Source organism: Podarcis pityusensis (genome assembly GCF_964106645.2).
Source record: "Podarcis pityusensis genome assembly, chromosome: 18".
NCBI lineage: Eukaryota > Metazoa > Chordata > Lepidosauria > Squamata > Lacertidae > Podarcis > Podarcis pityusensis.
Genome location: NC_138043.1, coordinates 347,648 through 365,246, shown reverse-complemented (window position 1 = coordinate 365,246; position 17,599 = coordinate 347,648). Strand labels below are relative to the sequence as shown.

The following is a 17,599-nucleotide window of genomic DNA, read 5'->3' as shown; positions in this document are numbered from 1 at the left end:
CAAGATAAGGAACCGCAGGAAGGGGGAGATATGAAGTTCTGGCAGTGCTGTTTTTCTGGGGGGACACATACCCCTAAACATTTTGTGAATCATTTGTACTTTTGTCCATTTACTTTTATTTTTCCCATTTACTGGTGATTCTCTCGGGTCAAAATGAGAGTACCTCTGAACATTTTCCAAAGGGAAAAAAAGCACTGAGTTTCGGTATTCCAAATTGGCCGAGCAAATTTATATTGTTATGATTTTGTAAAATGGCTATTTGGACTCATTAAGGAATGCAGTATAATATTAGATCATCACACCCCAATCTTCAGAGCACAGGAAGGCACCCAAAGATATATAATTTGGCTTTTTTAAATTGTGTCATAATTTGGAATGTTTAAATGTGGTTTTTGCTGGATTGCTAAAATGGGAAACTGAATATTATTAAAAATAAAAAATTCTGTAAAATGAGAAAATGGGAAAAAACAGCAACCCAATGTGTTTTAAGACACATTGTAAGAGGAAGTCACAAAGAGGAATTTTGCAGGGACCGCAAACGGCCAACGCTTTTATTTGCAGGGCAAGATTCCCACGGGACGGCCGGCCCACGGCGCCGGGTTTTCAGGGGTTTCCCAATAAAGTCCTTGTCTGCCCCGCGGTCCACGCCCCGGGACGTGGTGGATGGCGATCGTGCGCCTCGCTCGGAGGACGGAGAGGGCGGCTCCGGGTTCAGAGTTCGGGAGGCCCCAGCCAGCGCCAGCCCTCCTTCTTGCCGATTTTGGCCAGGAAGGCGGCCGAGCCCAGGCCCACGCAGGCCGCAGTGCCGGTGGCGAAGCTGTGGGCTGAAGAGGAGAGAGAGGAGAGGTGAGAGGCGGCCCGTCAGAGGACTCTGAATTCGGGGGGAAAGGGAGAAATGTTCAATGCAATCAAACTCGGCCCGCCAGCTGCCTTGGGACTACAACTCCCATCATCCCTAGCTAACGGGACCAGTGGCCAGGGATGATGGGAATTGTCTTTTGGGACTACAACTCCCATCATCCCTAGCTAAGAAGACCAGGGGTCAGGGATGATGGGAATTGTAGTCCCAAAACATCTGGCGGGCTGAGTTTGGCCATGCCTGCAAGGTTAAGCTTTGTGTACAGGTATTTACATTAGTAGAACTCTTAAAAGTTACTTGTAACAAGACGAAGGTTCACAATTGGATCATTAAGAATATAAGGTTTCCTGGACATGCAGAAACATGCACTGAAGAGTGGAACCGAGAGGGAGAGTGGAGGGAAGTCAAGCCAAATGATGGTTTTAAAATTTGTTTATGATGTTTTCTTTTTCTCATGTAGTGTTGTTATTTTGTTGCTATGTTATTTTGGGAAATGAATAAAATGTTATCCCCAAAAAGAGAGAGAGAGAGAGAGAGAGGGAGAGAGAGAGAGAGAAGGCCCATCGTCCTGCAGAGCGTAGTCAGATTGCGGAACGCTCTGCCACTGGAGGCGGGAGGGCCAAAAAACTCGGATGCCTTGGAAAGAGAATTAGAGAAGAAAGGGGCACGGAAAAGGAATTGCAGGCTGGCGCCTTGGCAACGCACCTTCAGCTAACCAGGCCTTGGGTTGATTGACATCCGATGGCCTTTAAAATGTGCTGTGGGGTTATTGGGTCATCTTTGCTTTTATTTGTATAATAATAATAATAATAATAATAATAATAACAATAACTTATTATTTATACCCCGCCCATCTGGCTGAGTTTCCCAGCCACTCTGGGCGGCTCCCAATCAAGTGTTAAAAACAGTACAGCGTTAGATATTAAAAACTTTCCTGAACAGGGCTGCCTTCAGATGTCTTCTGAATGTCAGGTAATTGTTTATCTCTTTGCCAGCTGATGGGAGGGCGTTCCACAGGGAGGGCGCCACCACCGAGAAGGCCCTCTGCCTGGTTCCCTGTAACCTCACTTCTCGCAATGAGGGAACCACCAGAAGGCCCTTGGAGCTGGACCTCAGTGTCCGGGCAGAACGATGGGGGTGGAGACGCTCCTTCAGGTATACTGGGGTGAGGCCGTTTAGGGCTTTCAAGGTCAGCACCAACACTTTGAATTGAGCTCGGAAACGTCCTGGGAGCCAATGCAGACCTCTCAGGACCGGTGTTATGTGGTCCCAGCGGCCGCTCCCAGTCCCCAGTCTAGCTGCCGCATTCTGGATTAGTTGTAGTTTCCCGGTCACCTTCAAAGGGAGCCCCACACTGAGCGCATTGCAGTAGTCCAAGCGGGAGATAACCAGAGCATGCACCACTCTGGCAAGACAGTCTGCAGGCAGGTAGTGTCTCAGCCTGCGTACCAGATGGAGCTGGTGGACAGCCGCCCTGGACACAGAATTGACCTGCGCCTCCATGGACAGCTGGGAGTCCAGAATAACTCCCAGGCTGCGCACCTGGTCCTTCAGGGGCACAGTTGCCCCATTCAGGACCGACACCCACCCGCTCCCTGTCCCCCAGAAACAGTACTTCTATCTTATCAGGATTCAACCTCAAAATATCATTTATTTTGTGTTCTTATACAGTCAAACCTTGGCTGTCGAACACAATCTGTTCTAGAAGACCGTTTTGACAGAGGCGCGGCTTCCGATCGGTTGCCAGAGCTTCTTGCATTGGACGTTCGGGTTCCGAAAAAGGGAGCATTTACTTCTGGGTTTTCAGCGTTTGGGAGTCAAAACGTTTGAGAACTAAGCTGTTTGAAAACCAAGGTTTCGCTGCATTGCTATTTGCATAGGGCAACATGCACATCTAAATAAATAATAATAATAATAATCCAGAAGTTCCCCAAATATACAGAGCCTTTCTGCAACAGGATATGGGGTCAAAGTGTATTTGGGGAAACAGACTTGGAAATGGAGCAGGAATCTTGGGAGGCGAGTCCAAATTTTTCGGAACAAGCATTTAATCAGAGAAGTGCAATTACAGTCTCCGGAATCTGCGTTTCCATGGGAATCGGGGCTTGGGAGGAGAAACCGTTCAGGGGATTTCTCTTCGCGCCAATTAATGGGGTTTCTGGTGCATTTCCGCCCTGTGGAACGCCCTCCCGCCAGATGTCAAAGAAATAAACAACTATCTGACTTTTAGAAGACATCTGAAGGCAGCCCCGTTTAGGGAAGCTTTGAACATCTGCTGAATTATTGTGTTTTAATATTTTGCTGGAAGCTGCCCAGAGTGGCTGGGGAAACCCAGCCAGATGGGCGGGGTATAAATAAATTATTATTATTATTACTGCTACTACTACCGGCGAGAAATTTGCAGGAGAACGGAACGGTTTCCTTTAGTTCCCAAATCCCCCAAGCGACCAAAGACCAGTTCCAATTTATTTATTTTTTTGGTGGATCCCTTCCTAAGAATCTGCCATTGCATGGACAGGAACGCTGGCATGTTTTTTTTTGGGGGGGGGGGGTTCTGGGGAAATTGCAAGAACGAAAAGGGAAGCATGGCGTTATCCCAAATGGGCCAAATTTGAATCGGGACGGCAGGTGACCGACCTCTGGCTCCCCAGATGGCGCCCGAGGCGCAGCCTCCGATGAAATAGTTTTTGGGGTCCTCTGGGTTGTCCCGGAGCTGGGCACTGAGGCAAGTGGTGACCCCGAAAACGGCCCCCAAGGTGGCTGCAGAGACAAAAAAACAAAAAACAAGCGGGGAGAGAAGAAATCGAGAGAAAGAAGCAGCACTTCATCTGGTTAGAGCCTCTTGGGAGAGTCACTGCTGCCAGCCAGTGTTGGCAATACTGAACTAAGCAGACTCTATATAAGGCAGCTCTAATATATATTCCTACAGCAGCCACACCCACACCCCCGCAAAGTTCAGATTTCGCTCCCGGAGTTTGAGAGCTGCTCCGTTCGACCTTGCCCTGGTTTGATCACGAAGGAAGTTTGATTAATTACAGAACAGCCAGCTATAAGGAGAACTTTATTTGCGGTGGTGGGGGACAAATAATAAAATGATTATCGCCAGTCCTATTTTTCTTTTTTAAAAATTGCCCTATTCATATTGAAATACTGCCCCTCAATGAGGCCAAAGTTAGATTCACAAAATGTTTGTGGTATGCATAGCCCTGTACCGTCCACCCCCAAAAAACACCGATTATTATTATTTAGATTTTATGCTAACTACACCCCTACATGAATAAACGCAGCTTCTCATTCTCCTCTCCCAAATATCAAGCGGGCTGGGCTGCTGCCGACCAGAGTCCGCGCAGGACTTACCCATGGTGACGGTTCCGGCGGTCGCCCTCTGAAATGCCCCCAGGGCCGTTTCGGACGGGAACAGGGCGAGGCGGTAAGCAGAGCCCACCAGACCTGCAGGAAAATAGGAAAATTTTGCATTTTTACATTCTTTATTATTCTTCTAAAACATGGATAGGCAAACTAAGGCCCGGGGGCCGGATCTGGCCCAAACGCCTTCTCAATCCGGCCCTCGGACGGTCAGGGAAGCAGCGTGTTTTTACATGAGTAGAATGTGTCCTTTTATTTCAAATTAATCTTTGGGTTATTTGTGGGGCATAGGAATTCATTCATTTCCCCCCCAAAATATATAGTCCGGCCCCCCACAAGGTCTGAGGGACGGTGGACCGGCCCCTGGCTGAAAAAGGTTGCTGACCCCGGGTCTAAAACCACAAGCCAGAAATATAATATACCTTGTTTGTCTTTCTTATTGTTAATCTTTTCTTTTTCTTACTATGTTTATTTACTGAAAATAATAAATATTATTTGAAGAGAAATATGATATACCTTCAGCTGCTTTTAAAAACTGGTCCTCCCTTAAATTCTAACAGAAAAAAGAGGATTTTATGTGCCACCCGTCCTCCTTTTAAGACCCCCCCAAAGAACTGTGCCTTCCTCGTTTTCTTGGGTTAGTCTGGCTTTATCAGGAGCTAAACTTTCCTTATTGTTATTAATGTATTTTTTTAATTAAAGATTTATTGGTTTGCAAAAGTATGTGCAATGCCTCTTTTTTTCAAGTTACAGTTTCTACATTTCCCACAACTGACCAATTATAGGGGGGCCCACAGGCTTCCTCAGCCTGGAGTCAACCTCAGATGAATGTGTGCCTGGCTCAATACACACGGACCCTTGTGAACGAAAGGAATCTGGAGTCACTCTGAATTCACCCCGGAGCCAGAATGCAGCTAGTCCAGAGCCGCCCCCCCCCCCAGCGGGACCTCGGTTGCCGCAAACAGGACTCATCTGCAGCCTGTTAACGCAGCTCATTCGTTACTATTCTCAAATTTAATTACTTTCAAGTTTATATGCTCTTTAAATTGACCCTGGATTACGTTTAAGTTTATATATGGCTTTCAAATGGACCCTGGATAAGGACTGTGCAAAAGGCAAGCAGGGGCTCTCATCCCGCGCCAAAACGGCGCCCCCTTCAGGGCGGCAGAATCCGGAGTCACTCCGAATTGAGCCAAGGATTTGTCCCGGGGTGTGTGTGTGTCCTTCCTCACATCACCCCCGATGCATCGCACAGCATGAACAGAGCCTCTCGTCCGACTCAGGGCAAAACCTGGTTCCCACCCCCACACGCGCTTCAGTTGGCGTGAACGGGGCTAATCTGGAGTCACTCCGAATTGAGCCAAGGATTTGTGCTCCTTCCCCACATTACCCCGAATGCATTGCCCAGCGTGAACAGAGTCTCTCGTCTGTCTCAGGGCAAAACCTGATCCTCCCCTCACTCCCATTGGCGTGAACGGGGCTAACCCGGAGTCACTCCGAATTGACACCCCCCCGGGGGACGTGGGCTTCGCGGGGTTCTTTCTCTCCCTCCCCCCCATGCGTCGCAAAGCGTGAGCGAAGGGGCCAAACTCGCTCCGGTTCGTGTGAACGCGGCTAATCCGGAGTCAATCCGGAGTCGCTCCGGGAGGGGGGCGAGCGGCTCCCCGCCCTCCGGCGCCTCCTCCCCGTCCGCCCGAGCCGCCGCCTCCTCACCGAGAATGGCCCCGAGCCGCGTCGTGAGCCACGTTTTCCGGCCGCAGTCGGTGCCCTCAGGGATGTCCCAGTAGTCAGCCATCTTGGCGGCGGCCGGTCTCGCGAGACTCCGGCGGCTTCACTTCTCGCGACGCGATGGACCAATGGGCGCTGCGGAAAGCGGGACTGATGCAGGGGCCGGCCAATGAAAGCCGGCGGATGGGCGGGCTGAAGACGCTTTCGCCCTTCTGATTGGTCCGGCGGCGCTCAGGTTCCCCTCCCTCGGAGGAAGGCCATTGGCTGCGCCTCAGAGCGGCTCCCTCGCTTCCGCCCTCCCGACCAGGACGTGGCTTCTCCTCCATTGGCCGCGCCCGGGTGGATGGGCGGGGCGTGCGGCGGCGGCGTGGCCCGTGACTGGCTCCCCGAGGCCGCGGGCGGGGCTCCGTTCCCTCCGGCGAGGCGCCATTGGCCGGGGGCGGGCCTTTGGGGGCGGGTCTTCGGGGCGATGGCGTCCTCTCCCGCCGCTCTGGCCTCCTCCTCTCCTCCGACGCCGGTGCAGATCCGGGAGGCGAACGCGCACCTGGCGGCGCTGCACGGGCGCGTGGCCGAGCTGGAGGCGCGCCTGGCCGCCGCCGAGGAGACCGTGCGGGGCCAGGCCGGCAGCCTCATCCGGAAGGACGCCGAGACCCGGAGGGCCCTGGAGGAGATCGGGCGCCAGAAGGGAAGGTAGGAGATGGATCTGGAGGACTAGCGCCTTGGGGTGTAAAGGAGCCGATGGGAAGGGCCGTGAGGACTAGCACCTTGCAGGGTAAAAGACTAGAGTTGAAGGGCCATGAGGACTAGCGCCTTGCGCAGAGGAGAAAAGGGGAAGGTCCAGGGAGATGGATCATGAGGACTAGCGCCTTGGCAGGTAAAGGAGGAGAAGGGCAGGGAGATGGATCATGAGGACTAGCGCCTTGCGGGGTAAAGGAGCCAAGGGTCAGGGTCATGAGGACTAGCGCCTTGGCAGGGAGATGGACCTGGAGGACTAGTGTTTCGGGTGGAGAAGAAAAGGTGAAGGAGCAGGGAGATGGACCTTGAGGACTAGCGCCTTGGCAGGTAAAGGACCAGAGTGGAAGGGTCGTGAGGACTCGCACTTTAGTGGGGGAAGGAGGAAAGAGGAATGACTAGCGCCTTGGCAGGTAAAGAATCCAAGGGTCAGGGCCATGAGGACCAGCGCCTTGGCAGGGAGATGGACTTTGAGGACTAGCGCCTTGGGCAGATGAGGAGGAAAGAGGAAGCAGCAGGGAGATGGACCTTGAGGACTAGCGCCTTGCAGGTTAGAAGACCAGAGTTGAAGGGGCATGTGGACCAGCGCCTTGAGTAGAGGAGGAGGAGGAAAGGGGATGGGTAGGGAGATGGATCTTGAGGACTAGCATCTTGGGGTGTAAAGGAGCCGATGGGAAGGGCCATGAGGACTAGCGCCTTGGCAGGGAGATGGACCTGGAGGACTAGTGTTTTGGGTGGAGAAGAAGAAAAGGTGAAGGAGCAGGGAGATGGACCTTGAGAACCAGCATCTTGGCAGGTAAAGGACCAGAGTGAAAGGGTCCTGAAGACTAGCGCCTTAGTGGGGGAAGGAGGAAAGAGGAATGACAGGAAGATGGACCTGGAGGACTAGCACCTTGGGCAGAGGAGGAGGAAAGAGGCAGGGCAGGTAGGCAGCCGTGAGGACTAGCACCTTGGCGGGGGAAGGAGAAGAAGGGCAGGGAGATGGATTATGAGGACTAGTGCCTTGGGCAGTAAAGGAGCCAAGGGTCAGGGCCATGAGGACCAGAGCCTGGGGCAGAGGAGGAAGAATGGGGAATGGCAAGGAGATGGATCATGAGGACTAGCGCCTTGGTGGGTAAAAGACTAGAGTTGGAGGACCATGAGGACTAGCACCTTGCACAGAGGAGGGGGAAAGGAGAATGGTAGGGAGATGGATCAGGAGGACCAGTGCGCCTTGGGGAGAAAAAGACCAGAGTGGAAGGGTCGTGAGGACTAGCGCCTTGGGCAGAGGAGGAGGAAAGGGGAAGGAGCAGGGAGATGGATCTTGAGGACTAGCGCCTTGGCAGGTAAAGGACCAGAGTGGAAGGGTCGTGAGGACTCACACTTTAGTGGGGGAAGGAGGAAAGAGGAATGACTAGCGCCTTGGCAGGTAAAGAATCCAAGGGTCAGGGCCATGAGGACCAGCGCCTTGGCAGGGAGATGGACTTTGAGGACTAGTGCCTTGGGGAGTAAAGGAGCCGATAGGAAGGGTTCTGAGGACTAGCACCTTGGGCTGAGAAGGAGGAGGAGAGGCAGGGCAGGTAGGCAGCCAGCCATGAGGGCTAGCGCCTTGAGGGGTAAAGGAGCCAAGCTGAAGGGCAGTGAGGACTAGTGCCTGGGGCAGAGGAGGCGGGAAGGAGCAGGGAGCTGGAGCTGGGGACTAGCGCCTTGAGTCTCCCTCTGTTTCCCTTTTCCAAAACAAGACAGTGTCCCTTCCTTTCTCTTCTCCCTCCCCCCAAAATGGGGGGCTGTCGGAAGGCTCCCCTTTGGGAAACACTTGCCCCCTTTTTCGAGAGAGAGGCGGGGTGGGAGGAAAGAGGACCGGCAGCCTGAGCCTCTCGCGTTTTGAAGAGGAAACGTTGAGGACTAGCGCCTTCATCCCCGCCCCGCCCAACCTCACTGCCGCTTTCTCTCCTCCTTTCTGAAGGGAAATCGCCGCCCTGGAGGAGCAGCTCCGCTCGTCCGAAGACCGTGTGCAGGAGCTCCTGGGCCTCATCCGGGAGAAGGACGGCCTGATCCTGCGCCTCCGCCACCGCAGCCGCCTGCTGGGCGAGATCTGCCGCTGCCGGCCCGTGCTGGACACCCTCCTGGCCCAGATGGCCGAAGGGGAGAGGCTGGGGCCCGACAGCGGAGACACCTCCCCGGACTCCAGCGGCCTCTTGCCGGACTCGAACTGCGTCCCGGACGGCGCCAGGGACTTCTCCCTGGGCAGCGACCCCCAGGATTCGGACATGGCGCTTTTTGGGACGACGGTCTGAGCGCGGGTGCGAGTCGCTGTTGGGGGTCCGGAGTTGGTGGCGGCGGCCCATGTTGAAGGCAGACATTTTGGAATTATTTGCCCCCTCCTGGCATCACCAGTTCGCCCTCAGGACAATTTGCTTGAGGACTAGCGACTTGACTTCTCTCTTTGATGGCAGCTGAATGAGCGTTCCTGGAAAGCGGGGGGTTTGGGGAAGCCTGCAGGATCAGGCCAAACAGGGGACCCATCTTGCAGCCTGTTCTCACAGGTTGGGAAGCCCGGATCCGAGTGCGAATGCTGGCGATTAAGAAGCGTCGCTGCCTCTGGCCCCAGAAGCAGAGCAGAGTCGTTCCTGGCTTAGGAGCCATATAGATAGCCCTCTTCTCCCCTTCCAGGGATTTGCCCTGTCCTCTGTTTGAAGCCATCCAGACTGCGGGGTCTCTCCTGTGGCAGCGAGTTCCGCAGGTTAACCGGGTCGCTTTTGTGTATTTCTCAGCAGCCGCGACTCACGAGGGGCAGAGCGCAATAATTCTGGGGTGCTCTGGATGGAGATGGGGGGACGGGGGGCGGGTGTGATGTTGATTTCGCACCACCAGCACCAAATATTTTAAAGGGAAGGTCTCCTGTGGAATTCAATCTGGGACTGACTGTGGCTTCCCCTCTCTGCGTCAACTCGTCTGGAGGAATCTTGCCGATCTGCGGTTCGGAAGGGAGCCCCAGGTGGGGTCATCTAGTCCAACCCCCTGCGACGCACTCGAACTCGCAACCCCGAGAGTCTCATGAGCTATTCCGACCCAGAAATACAGGAATCTGATCTTGCTGTGCGCCGATTTTCCTGGACTGGGTGGGGGTCCCTGCGTCAGCTCTTTCCCCCCCACCCCTCTACCTCAGCTAAGTGCAGGGAGCAAGCCCCAGCAAGAGGGTCAGAACACCTGCCTGGCATGCAGAAGGAGCCCAGGGTGCCTGCTTAAAAAGGACTGGAGAAAGCTAGTTTCTTAGGTTCCTCTCGCAGCCTTCATTGGGAACCATGAGGTCTGGAAGCTTGGTTTTAGTTTTAAAAAGAGGGTGCTGGGAGCGCGTGCCCTGCGTGCAGAACGTCCCAGGCTCAGCCCCTTCCAACTCAATGCAAGGCCATTTTACATGTCCCGATTTGAACCAGCGAGACCATGAGATCTGGAAACTTGTTTTTCAAGTTTGTGCAAGGCGTCTGGTATCAGTGCAGCATTCTAGATTCCTATTCACATTAATGGGAGATAATGTTCCTTTTCCCCCAACGACGTGTCTTAACAGGAAAGAAGGGCTTTCAATCGGCCCTTCGGTTCCGAACAATGAGGACTAGCCTCCTGCTTCGTTTTTTTAAGGACCTCAAGGGCTCCCGGCGTTCTGCTGCCGGTCCGTGCTGGCAATACTGACTTGGATGGTTGCAGATTCTCTTCCCTTGGCCATCTGTCAGGGATTCTTTCACTTCCATTCCTGCAGTGCCCAGGGGGTTGGGCTAGATGACCACTGGTTGCCCCTTCCAACTTCCTTTTATGCCTCCATTTCTGTTTTTTTGTACCCATTTCCTTGACTTACCCATCAATCCACAGCTTGAGAGACAGACTGTGTTCTTAAGGAATTATGAGCGCAGAATCAGTCTCATTTCCGCCCCACGACTGTTACCATATTCACGGGTCAACCTTGCTCCTGGCTTCACCTTCAAGTGCCTATAACTGGGGGATTTTGTTACACCGGAAACCTCTATTTAAAACCGTTCCTCCTCCACTAGAGCCAATAATAAACCTATTTTGCTATACTCGGAATCTGTGTGCTTTGTCTTTGTTCCTAGCCAAATCAGTCTCGTTTTCAGGTGCGAAGTGGGGTTTTTTCCTCGAGCAAAAAGCACCCAGCTGTTTGGGGGTGTCTGTGCCACTGGTCAACGGGGGGGGGGGGCTTCTTTTGCCACAGTCCCCGAGTGCTGCCCCCAAATCGAAGGTCTGGAAACCAAGCCAGAGGAATGGTTGAAGGAGCTGGGAGGAGATAGGAGAGCCATCTTCAAATATATCACATAACACCTTTGGGAAAGGCTGTTCTCCAACTGGGGCACTCGCAGACCAGTGTTTCCCACTTGTCGGTGTTTATACTCCATTTTTTAAGATTTGCCTTGAGAGAGTCTTTGAACCTATTTTGTTGACCGCCAACATTACGCTTTCCATTTTAAAGTTCAGAATAGAGGAGTTGCTTTGGAAGGCGATAATCAGGCATCCGCACAACACGACCAGTCCAACAAAGTTGATGTTGAAGAATCATCACTTTGGCAATGGTGATCTTTGCTTCCTCCAGTACACTGGTATTAGTTCACCTGTCTTCCCAAGTGATGTGTAAATTTTTTCGGAGACACCATTGATGGACTCTTTTGAGAAGATGGAGATGGCGTTTGTAAGTGGTTCATGTTTCACAAGCATACAGTAAGGTTGGAAGTACACTAGCTTTGTAAACAAGCATTTTGGTTTCCCTGTGAATGTCCTGGTCCTCAAACACTCTGCACTTCAATCAGGAGAAAACCCTCACAGAGTTCAGGCCGTGCTGGATTTTGGCATCAATGTCGGCCCTTGTAGAAAGATAACTGCCCAGGTAGGAGAAGTGACCAACACTTTCCAACGCTACACCACTGAGTTGAATGCCCCCCCAGGGGTCATGTAGATCAACCCTGTGCAATGCATGGAGCTCAAGGTGCCCACCTTGAAATTGCACGTTGCCCCTTCTGTGCCACCCCACAAATTATTATTTTTCCCTGGCCCTGCAAGAGCCACCAGGATCCTTGAGGGCTCCCAACCCGACGTGGCACACTGTTATTTTACTTTATTTTTTTACGTGGCAGGCTGGACTCCCTTGCTCTGCCAATTGCCGTGCCTGCCTGCCAGGCCTTCCCTTGGGCTGCCAGCCCAGCCCTGAAGGCACCTCCTGGCAACCGGGGGATATTGCTATGGAGACGTCTGCCAGCAAACTCAGGATCGCCGCCAGCTCCGTGCAAGGAAGTTTGCCAGGCAGAGCTCAGACGCCACCAGGAAGCAGAAGAGGAAACACCCAGGTAGGAGGTTTTGCAAAGAAACAATAATAATGTCCTTTTAACGGCTTTCTCTAAACTGCTCCTAATAGTCCCATGGAAATTAAAGGGGTTTTATTACTTCACCCTGCATGTTGGGAGCAGGGTTTTGCCTCATCCTGGCAGCAACGTCCAGGAGAGCACTCTGTACGAGGCCAGAGGCCTTTTGCAACGTCCTCCCGTCTCCCCTGGGTCTTGGGATGCTCTGGCCGGTTCGATCTCAGCTGAGGGAAGTCTGGAATTTAATTCCCCAAGGAGCCAAGGAGGGAGATTTAAGTGGAGGTTGCAAAACCAAGGCGAGGTTGAGCCCCGTCCAAGAGGCAATTCCGGGTCGTGGTCCGAGACGGATTTCAGAGGAGCGGAGCCAAGAGCGGCGAAGGAAGGCAGACGTGGTTTGGGAAGGAGGGAGCCGGCGGACGGGAGTCTCCCAACATCCTGGAGGCTCCAGGGGGGGGCCAAATTCTCTTTTAATTTTTATCTACAATACTGCCTTGTTTATAGTACAGCACATTGATTCTTGCTTTCGTTTTATGGATTGATGGTCTCGTTAGATAGTAAAATTCACGTTAAATTGCAGTTTTAGGGGTTGCTTTTAAAAGTCTGGAACGGATTAATCCGTTTTGCATTCCTTTCTATGGGAAAGCAGTGCGCCTCGGTTTTGGAATGGACTTCTGGAGCGGATTAAGTCTGAAAACCAAGGGACCACGGTATTCTTAAATACTCAGGCCTCCTAGACAGCACCTTGACCACAGCTGATGGCAGCGAAGGTGTTTTGGGGACCATTTGCTCCCGAGCATTGCAGGGGGTTGGGCTGGATGACCCTTGGGGTCCCCTCCCAACTGATTATGCCAGAAAATTTGGTGGGCCCACAATGACTGAACATTGGGTTCATTCATTACAACACATTTGAGCAGGGCGACAGGGAAGAGGGCGAGGGGCCCGATCCACCCTGGGTGTCTTTTTCCCTTCGCAGATTCCCCGGCGCAGAGGTCAAAATGGAGACGGGTGCCATCGTGAAACTCCGGGCCAAGTGTCTGGAAAGAGGGGCCTCGGGGATTAAGGGGCTGGCCAGGTACGTAAAGGACATTTGTTCTGTCTGACAGCCGTTACTCATTTCTTGCTGAATACCAGAGCGTTTCCTCCCTAAAAAAGTGTTTAGGGGTACTCTCATTTTGACTCAAGAAAAACACCATTTTATAGTTCAAATCGGGGGAAATAAACACCGTAAATAGACAAATGATGCACAAAATTTTTAGGGGTGTGTGTACCCATGTCCCCCGCAAAAGCACTGCTGAAAACCATTTTGTTATCTTGTCCAGACGTCTTGGCATGTGTTTCAATTGCTCCCCCCCCCCCCAGCATCACAATTTAAATTTAATTGCAAACGTTTTAAACAGCTGTTTTCGCTGGCAAGTTTACAGTTTCATCCTTCCTGTAGACCACTTTGAGGTTTGTCAATTTTCTTTCTGCACTCCAGCGGAATATATAAAATAAGTAAAACAAATTATCTCACGGAAAGCAAAACCTTCCTTTTCTATTCTTGCAGGTTTTTCCGGGTCATGGATGACGACCGGAGCAAAACTTTGGATCTGGAGGAATTTGTGCAGGGGCTCCGCGACGCAGGGGTCCCCCTGGAACGGTCCGAAGCGCAGGAGATTTTCGCCTTCTGCGACAAGAACCGGAGCGGCACGCTGGACTTTGACGAATTCCTGGAGGCCTTGCGGGTGAGAGAGTCTTGTTCCTCGCCGTTCTAATGTAGACTGCCTCCATCCATGGAGGTGCCATTTCGATGCTGCAGCAGCAGAAACTCTCTGCAACGGGCCCTGCTTGTTTTAATCCTTGCGTTTCATTCTTTGAACCGCCCTGGGATTTCATGATGAAAGGTGGTATACGATGCAAATAAATAAATTCAGAAGCACCCGGTCCGCTGTGGCAGGAGAGCTTAGAAGCGGCACCCTCCTCCGTAAAGTTGTCTGACCCTCTTTCCAAACTTGGTGCTCGTCCCTGTCTCCTGTGGCAGAGAGTTCCGCTGTGTAACTCTGCACTCCATGAAGACGTTCTTCCTTTTATCCATCCCAAATTTCCCAATGCTCAGCTTCGGTTTATGCCCACGAATTCTACTTGTATTACGAGAGTTTTCTTTTTTATAAAGCCTGCATCCCATTACCCCCGTTTTCCTTGAACTAAAAAGGTCGCAAAACCTCCTTTATACTTCCCCGCCACCCATCCACGTTGCCTCCGCCTTGCAACTTTAAACAATCACGGGCAACATGCGGCTAATCAGAATATTAGTAACTAATACCCAATTCCGTTCACGCAACAACGATAGACTCTCCTTCTCTGTGATTCTATTGCATACTTTCTGTTTAAGAATTTCTAAGCTTGGAGCTTCTACTATCGCAAGGTTACTGGGTTGTGACTGTTGAAAGGCTTGTTTGCCTTTGTGATATTATTTGACTACTTGTTCTAATTTGGTACCTGCATCCATCATCCATCCATCTATCCATCTATCAATCCATCCACACACATTGCTAATGTTCTCATTAGCTGCGTGTTGCCTGTGATAGTTTAGAGGTCATCTATTTTTGCAATCTATTTTTCCTTTGTAAAACCCCCTTAGTAACTGGCACTGAGGGTAGACTGCTCCTGGCTTCGGAGGCTCGACTGAGCATTCGCCATTGATAAACAGACACCTGGAACCGCCACCTTGCCTCTCTCTCTCTCTCTCTCTCTCTCTCTCTCTCTGCTTCTCCTCCCAGCCCCCCATGTCTGAAGCCAGGAAGGAAGTCATCCGCCAGGCCTTCCAAAAACTGGACCGGACGGGCGATGGCCTGGTGACGGTGGAGGACCTCCGCGGGGTCTACAACGGCCGCTCCCACCCCAAGTTCAAGAGCGGCGAGTGGACGGAGGAGCAGGTCTTCCGTTCTTTCCTGGACAGCTTTGACTCCCCGGACGATAAGGACGGGAAGGTGAGAGGAAGGGACACCCAAGGTCATCTAGTCCAACCCCTGGCACTGTGGGAAGCTTTTCCCCGGCGGGGGGCTCGATGGGCCGCTGGTCTGATCCAGCACAGCTCTTCTCAGGTCCTTTGGGATGGAGTAACCTGCCGTTTTGGCTGCCGCTCCTCCCACCCGCATCGCTAACCATTGCCCATGCTGGTCCCTGGGGATCCCAAAGCCCAGGGGCCACAGATCGCTCTGCCTGGACATAAAAACCTGGCTGGTTTTCACCTTATGCCGAGAAGCGCCCTGAGATCTATGGCTGAAAGGAGGTATAAAAGCTTATATAATTACTAGAATCCTAGAACTGCAGAGCCCAACGGGCCCCTGAGGGTCCTTTAGTCTGACCCCCGGCAATGCAGGAATAAATGATCCATCTGGTATGCAGGATGAGACCCTCCCTGCCCACAGACTGTCTGGCCAGAGTGGGGCATGCTCTGGTTATCTCCCGCTTGGACTACTGCAATGCGCTGTATGTGGGGCTGCCTTTGAAGGTGACCCGGAAACTACAACTAACCCAGAATGCGGCAGCCAGACTGGGGACTGGGAGTGGAGACCACATAACACCAGTCCTGAAAGATCTACATTGGCTCCCAGGATGTTTCCAAGCACAATTTAAAGGGTTGGTGCTGACCTTGAAAGCCCTGAATGGCCCAGTAGACCTGAAGGAGCATCTCCACCCCGGACACCGGGGTCCATCTCCCGAGGGCCTTCTGTCGGTTCCCTCCCTGCGAGAAGCAAGGTTGCAGGGAACCAGGCAGAGGGCCTTCTCGGTGGTGGCTCCCACCCTGTGGAATGCCCTTCCCATCAAGGCAATAAACCACCTGACTTTTAGAAGACATCTGAAGGCAGCCCTGTTTAGGGAAGTTTTTAACGTTTGATGTTTTATTTTGCCTTTAATATTCTGTTGCGAGCTGCCCAGAGTGGCTGGGGAAACCCAGTTAGCTGGACAGGTTATTAAGAACAGAAATAATAAATTAGGGGAAGGCCACAGATATTTGCCCTGCCTGGAAAAAAAAACCTAGTTGGTTTTCACCTTGTCTTTTTACGCATACAGCTTTGGTTAGTACTTACATAACGACGACCCTAGAATCCGAGAACTGCAGAGTTGGATGGGATCCCTGAGGGTCCTGTAGTCTGACCCCCGGCAAGGCAGGAATAAATGGTCGTGAGGGTGGTGCGTGTCGAATAGGCAGCAGACCCGTCAGACTTTCTGTACCCGCAGGTGACGGCCGAGGAGTTCCTGAACTACTACAGCGCAGTCAGCGCCTCCATTGACAGCGACGACTATTTCGTGGGCATGGTGAAAGCCGCCTGGAAGATTTAGCGAGAAGGGAAGAAAAACCCAGCCAAGCAAGCAAGGACTGATCGTTACAAGTTTTGTCTCTTTTTTTTTTAATGTAATTCCCAAATACATCTGATATGACAATTGTACAGAAATCTTCCAAAACACAGGGGGCGTTGTCTGAGTCTTTTGCTTTTTTTGGGGGGGGAAATCATATTTTGCTTTTTTCCCAACTTTTCACTAGCTGGGCTCGAAGTGGGCAGGCGCCAGGGGGGAGCGTTGAAAATGGGGGGGAAGGAAGGGGAAAGTTTCAACGCAGCAGCCTTGTCTCTGGCCCAGCCAACCTTCCTCCATCCCTGGGGAGAGGAATAAGGGGGCCATAATAAAATGCAGGGCCAGGGAGGGGGGACAGAAAAGGGGAAAAAAACGGGTGTTTTCTGACCGGCTAAAGTATGCACAGGAAACAAGAGACGAGAAATTATTTTAAAAATTCCATCTTCCCATCCACCCTCTCCTCTTCTTTTGCCACAAGTGACCTGTGTCCGGCTCCAAACCACATCCATAAATAGCTGCCAGATATATATATGTGTGTATAATTTCTTTCTGCCCCCCCTGAAAGGATGAACTCTCTGGGAGGAAAACTGTTTAAACACATTCAATGCAACGTTAACCACTGGAACCATTCAAGTGCTGCCTTCTTGCGAACCTTTTCGCACATGCGAGACCCAAACAGGGGAGCCCTCAGCCCCCTTGCCACGCCTGCGTAAAAGCACATCTTGCGAGTCTCTCTCTCACGCCGAGGACCAGATTTCCCCACCCAATTTTCTCCGGTAAAAATAAAGAGTCGGAAAAGTTGTCGCACTTTGCAGAGGCAGAAACGGCCTGCGCTGGAGGAGCCGTCCTGCCAGGGGGGACAGGAGATGGGGCTGCCTCGGCTCGAGGGGCAAGAGACCCTTTGGCCTTCTGGGCATTGCTGAACTAGAACTCTCGCCTTCCCGGACTAGATGGGAGTCGTAGTTCAGCCGCACCAAGGCTGCCCACCAGACGCGGCCCTGTTGGTTTGGGAACTGTCGGCCCAGCAGAGGTAACGGCCTGCTTTTCCAACCGTTCTCTGTGGATCGGTGTGTCCCCCACTCTCCGCCTTCTTGCCAGCCGTTTCATGCGCGGCGCGGCCCGGCCGAGGTGTAGGGAGCAAGGGGGCGTCCCCCCAAATCCCACCTGCGCCCCCATCCAGAACCTGAAGGGTGCAATGTCTGGTTCCCGGCCACATACGCTTTGAGGCTGCCTT

General features: G+C 52.4%; 3 protein-coding genes across 3 annotated transcripts; 2 read left to right on the top strand and 1 right to left on the bottom strand.

The window, feature by feature from the left end:
* Window positions 1-521: 521 nt before the first annotated feature.
* NDUFA11 (NADH:ubiquinone oxidoreductase subunit A11) lies at window positions 522-6,095 on the bottom strand. Its single transcript, XM_080989301.1, has 4 exons — window positions 5,939-6,095; window positions 4,217-4,309; window positions 3,497-3,619; window positions 522-824 (listed from the first exon to the last, which is right to left on the bottom strand). Exons 1-4 carry the CDS (start codon window positions 6,018-6,020, stop codon window positions 712-714), a joined length of 411 nt encoding a protein of 136 aa, XP_080845427.1. The 5' UTR covers window positions 6,021-6,095; the 3' UTR covers window positions 522-711.
* Window positions 6,096-6,422: 327 nt separating this feature from the next.
* VMAC (vimentin type intermediate filament associated coiled-coil protein) lies at window positions 6,423-10,744 on the top strand (the record flags this gene model as incomplete). Its single annotated transcript, XM_080988666.1, has 2 exons — window positions 6,423-6,643; window positions 8,631-10,744. 2 exons carry the CDS (start codon window positions 6,423-6,425, stop codon window positions 8,959-8,961), a joined length of 552 nt encoding a protein of 183 aa, XP_080844792.1. The 3' UTR covers window positions 8,962-10,744.
* Window positions 10,745-12,415: 1,671 nt separating this feature from the next.
* Window positions 12,416-16,480, top strand: CAPS (calcyphosine). Its single transcript, XM_080989285.1, has 4 exons — window positions 12,416-13,099; window positions 13,574-13,751; window positions 14,787-14,996; window positions 16,252-16,480. Exons 1-4 carry the CDS (start codon window positions 13,023-13,025, stop codon window positions 16,351-16,353), a joined length of 567 nt encoding a protein of 188 aa, XP_080845411.1. The 5' UTR covers window positions 12,416-13,022; the 3' UTR covers window positions 16,354-16,480.
* The last annotated feature ends 1,119 nt before the right edge of the window (window positions 16,481-17,599 follow it).

Bases quoted from the DNA above. Each gene is read 5' to 3' on its own strand.
- CAPS (XM_080989285.1), top strand. From the start codon at position 13,023: ATGGAGACGGGTGCCATCGTGAAACTCCGGGCCAAGTGTCTGGAAAGA. The intron at 13,100-13,573 runs GTACGTAAAGGA...CTATTCTTGCAG, and splicing joins GGGATTAAGGGGCTGGCCAG to GTTTTTCCGGGTCATGGATG. The intron at 13,752-14,786 runs GTGAGAGAGTCT...TTCTCCTCCCAG, and splicing joins AATTCCTGGAGGCCTTGCGG to CCCCCCATGTCTGAAGCCAG.
- NDUFA11 (XM_080989301.1), bottom strand. From the start codon at position 6,020: ATGGCTGACTACTGGGACATCCCTGAGGGCACCGACTGCGGCCGGAAA. The intron at 4,310-5,938 runs GTGAGGAGGCGG...ATTTTCCTGCAG, and splicing joins GCGGCTCGGGGCCATTCTCG to GTCTGGTGGGCTCTGCTTAC. The intron at 3,620-4,216 runs GTAAGTCCTGCG...TTGTCTCTGCAG, and splicing joins CGCCGGAACCGTCACCATGG to CCACCTTGGGGGCCGTTTTC.